Source organism: Patagioenas fasciata, chromosome 5, assembly GCF_037038585.1.
Source record: "Patagioenas fasciata isolate bPatFas1 chromosome 5, bPatFas1.hap1, whole genome shotgun sequence".
Lineage (NCBI taxonomy): Eukaryota > Metazoa > Chordata > Aves > Columbiformes > Columbidae > Patagioenas > Patagioenas fasciata.
Genome location: NC_092524.1, coordinates 36,637,691 through 36,642,806, shown reverse-complemented (window position 1 = coordinate 36,642,806; position 5,116 = coordinate 36,637,691). Strand labels below are relative to the sequence as shown.

Here is a 5,116-nt window from a genome sequence, read left to right as displayed (position 1 = left end):
TAAAAATGGCTTTCTTGGCTTTTCCACTTCCCATTTAATTTCTCTTCTTAAGTAATCCTGGCAATCTTAGTCTTCTCAAAACACAATACAATTTATTTTCTGCAGAGTAATTTTCATGGAAATTATCATGTTCCATTTTTAAATTAAAAAGTAGGAGCTTGCCAGTATCTGTTGGTTGAGTTTCTGTAACTGAAATATTCAAGAAAACATACAAGATATCCTATTATCCTGACGTTTTGTATAATACAACAATGAAAACTCTTCAGTTGTTATTCAGCTATTCCAATGATATAGAAATGTGTGAAGTAACCCAAACAGCTGTAAAGGAAAACAAGGTCTTTGAGGTTATCAAAATTGAAATGCCTTTATTTATTATTTTAAAATAGATAAATTTATATTGAAATTTAAAGATTCTCTGTTTTACAATCAGAAAAAGGAACTGTTGAAATAATGTCAAGACCCAGTGCCAAAACAACTGAAGCTAGCAAATGTGAAATAAAGCCAACACTCTAGTATTTTTTCACATATTATTAAAAACAAAGAGAAAGCTGAAGCACAGCATGGAACAGGGAGAAGCAACAGTCAAAATACGGTAAAAAAAAAAAAAAAAGTGAGGTAATATTCAAGAAAAAAATGAACAATAAGTAAACAATTGCAAAATCAATTTGATCTTTTGGAAAATGTGTTCACTGAGTTTCTTGGGAAAAAATTCAGAGGTGTTGTAAGCTTTAGATTTGTAGCTTTAAGTGGGAAAGCTGACGATCCCAGTAACTCTGGGTGCTCTAAAAAGAAGGAAGAAAAGCCTATGCTGAATACTTCATTGTATATGGGATCATGAAAAAGTAGAGATAAAGAGCCAGTGAAGCAGAAAAGAAGCCATGAGAGAAGAGGCTAATTCCAATTTTATATGTTAAAATACCTTTCACTAAAGGTAAAAAGAAAAGGCTTGATGCTGCCCTGTGATACACAATACTGTCAAATATGCATTTTGTAAATGTAGGTACTTCACTGGAAATTTCCTTCCTGCATAAGTTGTGCAATGATAGGAGATCAATCGTGAATGTTAATACTGGAGGAAAATCTTCTGAAATGCATATATATTCATGTATATCTCATACAAAACATCATACTCTGGGTTTCCTTGTGTGGTTGGTAGATGTCTATGTCCTGGTCCAGTCCTGGACAATACACTTTCATAAAGCCCTTGCAGCAGCCCAAATTAATTTTTCAGTCATGATTACTTAGCATGATTATTCAGTAAGTGTGAGTTCACCTCAGTCACTGGACAAAGAATCCATGTTCCTTTCAAAGTACACATGGCTTATCTACAGTTCAACTTTCTGACATGGACAGGACTTGGTTGGATATGATAGGCTGTGGTCAATGGGTTTGATCATCATCCATGCAAACTTGCACATGCGCTGCTTGTTGCAGTCCTTTTGCCAGTATATCACATTCCTACGGTTTAGATTTGCTCCGGCACATGCGTCGTACCACCAGCCTCCCCCAGGAATGCCATTGTGTTCCAATTTAGCACAATTCTGAAAGTAATTGTCATTGTCTCTGTCCTTGGTGGTGAACTTCTGGTTGTCATGGAGATAAGCTTCTGTGTCCAGGGTCAGAGCATCAGTGGCGTTGCCTTTGTATAGACCAACCCTGATTCGGTATTGAGATTCTTCATCTTCAATAAGGAACGGTTCGTACTGTCCCCATTTGATTTCAGCATTTAGGTTTACAAGTTTAACTCCGAGTATATATTGCACGGAGCTGCTAGTTAACTGATGCATATATTCATTTCCTAACCAGTGGTTGTCAAGAACGGAGCCAAATCCATATTTGTAATCTCGCCAGGTCCTGTCAAAGTCAACAGTACTATTGGCTGTAATGTGCTGGATTACCGTCCAGCCACCATCCTGCATGTTACAAGAGACAACAATTGGGTCCTCCTTTGGTTGGATGATGTAAAGACCATCTCTGGAATTTCCTTTGGAGCGCTGAAAAATCTCAAAACAATCCCTTGGATAGTCTGAGGAGAAAAAAAAAAAAAGTAATTTTTTTGTTCAAATAGTATATTTTAAATATTGAACTCTGTCCTTCAGACTGGGTGAACAATTACCTTCTGACTGGAAGCTGTTTTTGACTTCATCCCAGCTGGTGGGCACCTACTTAGCTAAAGGCAGAAAATTTCAGGGCAGAACATACAGCAAATGTTCAAAAATTCAAAAAAGGGTTTGTTACCCTGTCATACAACGGAAGCGTGATTTGCATTTATGACAGAAATATGGTTGAAAAGCCAAAAGTTATGTGCAGACCATTCCTTTTCCTCCTGTGTTCTTCCAGTTTCAGTACTCAGGAAGTTTGCAATTGCCTGTGCAATGTGTTGGACCATTGTGTTTTATTACTAGAGCTGGCCTTATCCTCAGCAAATAAATCTAATTTCTCTTTAGCCAATTTATACTTCTGGCATTTGTAACATCTTTGCATGAAATTCCGATAAGTATGCCATGTGTTCATTGATAATTGCTAATACAAAACTTATTAACATGTGAGGATTTCCTTAGAAACAGTTCTTGCTAGTCAAACTCCAGGCTAAATGTTACCACTGATTTCCAGGTAGAACTACAGTGTTGTGCAGTGGGTAAATTATGTTAGGATAAATATGTTCTTTTATTACTTGGTGTAAGATAAATCTTCTGTTCCTTAATTGTCTTAGGAGCTTTTCTTCACTTCTTCACTGCAAATTAATTTCCTAGAATCTAGGTAAAATTGCACACAGTATTGCAGATAGCCATGTATAGTGCCACTGATTCTTCCCAAGTCTTACTCAAAACATCTCTGTTGATATATTCTAGGATTGCATTTGTATTGCGTAGTTTCCTTTAATATAGAGTTTGGTCTTTGGATCTTTGTAACTGGTAAGGTTACCCTGCAGTAAAACCTAGAATTTTTTACCTTATCTTTCATCCCAATGGTATTACTGAAGAATTTTTCTTTTCTCTGTGTAATATTCCGACTCTTTGTATTGGCATTTCTCTACTTCATGCTATCATTAAATATTATCAGCATATTTCTATTTTTGCATTGGTATACTTAATAAGAATACTGAAAAGATCACTTATAAGCAAATACTTCCAGTCTCTCATTGACTCTAAGGTTTACTTTCATACCCACATCATTGTAATTTTATTTTCAATCTCTACCTAAAGTATAATATAACTCTACCTTCTCTGATTTTATATTGTATGAAATGTTATATCATAGGTTTTGTACAAGTCCTGATGGATTAAACCTGTTAAATAGTATTATTCATAATATCAGTATTGTATTAAATATAGTCTTTTATATTTGACATTCAAAAGTTTATTGGGACTTCTAGGTCACTCAGGACAGATTTACAGGAGTATATGGGTTTTCCAAGGTCTTACTTTTATGCCTTTCATTGCCTAATAGAATCTACAGCCACGAAGATAATACTTCAAATCTCAATAGTATCTGCACGACATTTTTAAATATCTTGAAAGAGCAGAACTGTGTACATGACCCTGTATCCCAGTTGTTAGAACAGTCGCCTGGTAGACATAACCTGACTCCAAACCCAATGATTTTATAGAATGATTATTTAAGTGATTTATATAGAATCATAGAATGTCTTGAGTTGGAAGGGACCTACAAGGATCATCGAGTTCAACTCCTGTCCCTACAGGAGTTGGACATAGTGATGTCCAAGCAAGCAGTATATATGGTGACACTTGTATTTGCCCTTCTCAGTGCATATTAGTCATGAAAAATAGAAGAACTTCTGTAGACAAATAATGAGAAAATAATCTAGGCTGATTGTTACAGGATTCACTTGAATCAAGTGCCATGAGTCAGAGGAGGAAAACTAATCAATCCCACTACTCTTTTTGTTTACATTTGATGTGGGATCTACTCTGGTAAATGTATTAGAACACCTACCAAGCTGGACCTTGAAAGCTAGATGGGAAGAGGGCTGCTTCATTTATAGGTACTAATGGAATTTAGGTGCTGATGTTAGATGTAATCTAGATTTGATTGTCCTAAGTCTTCAAATGCCACAAAATATTTTTTTTACAAAAACCTGTCAATTTCTCTTGGATTAGATGGCAGCTGAGCAAGGTTTTTAAAGATTCTGGACTTCGGGGCAGGACGTGTTCATATTGCAAAGTACTTTTGCACGGCTAGCTTTCAAATATGTTGGCTGAAAATGTTACAGCAAAGTGATAAAGTAAAACACAGCATGCATCCAAATCACTCACTCTCCTCATGAGTACCTTTTTTGTCAGTGTTACCCAGTCTCTCATAGCCTCTTTGGGGGAGAAGGTGGGCGTTAGCCAAAACCGTTGCCTCTCTGGTGCTCACCGACACAGTGCAGTGGGAGAGCAAGAACAGAATAAATCCTGCTGACCTCTTCATCAGCATCTTCTGTCCCAGTCGGTCCTCCTGCAGCAACACAGACTGGAACTGAAAATGGAAAGATTGATGACTTTTAGTGTGGAAGTCCTGAAGGAGGAAGGTGTTGGAATACCTAGCTTCAACACAGTAAGCCTCTGCAGAAACTGGCCTCTCCCATCTTTCAAGGACCTCTCCTTCTCCTGCTGTCTCACACCCTATTTCTGACCAGTCATTCCTCTGTCTGTGCTGACACACTTAGAATATCTCTCACCTCTGTCATCTTATGCCGTGCTGGGCAATGAAACATAATGTAATTTTGTGTGTAACAAAAAGCCATAGAAAGTAATGTAATGGCAAAAGAAAAAGCACATTTTATATTTATCAGAATTGAACTTTGCTTATTCCCCAAGTCCAAACTGTAGTGAAATAGCGGCACCAATGGTTGAACTGGCAGAAACAGTAACACTGGCTCTGCAGACTGTCAGCAGTTCAAACAGTACTCAAAGACATGGCTTTGCAAGTGCTGGGAATATTTCCATACAATGGAGAACTCACTTCAGCACATCCGGACTACACTTTTTACAAATTTTCATCTCCATCTTTAGATAATAGGTTGCAGGTTTAAATCAGATTAAAAAAAAAAAAAGCTCAATAAAGAAAGCAAAAATAACTTTTCTTCAGCCTCTTCAAAACCCACAAGGGT

The 5,116-nt window shown here is 36.9% G+C and overlaps 1 protein-coding gene across 1 annotated transcript; it reads right to left on the bottom strand.

The window, feature by feature from the left end:
* Positions 1-1,110: 1,110 nt before the first annotated feature.
* On the bottom strand, positions 1,111-4,472 carry LOC136101696 (fibrinogen-like protein 1-like protein). Its single transcript, XM_065838028.2, has 2 exons — positions 4,293-4,472; positions 1,111-2,026 (listed from the first exon to the last, which is right to left on the bottom strand). Exons 1-2 carry the CDS (start codon positions 4,438-4,440, stop codon positions 1,326-1,328), a joined length of 849 nt encoding a protein of 282 aa, XP_065694100.1. The 5' UTR covers positions 4,441-4,472; the 3' UTR covers positions 1,111-1,325.
* Positions 4,473-5,116: the final 644 nt, after the last annotated feature.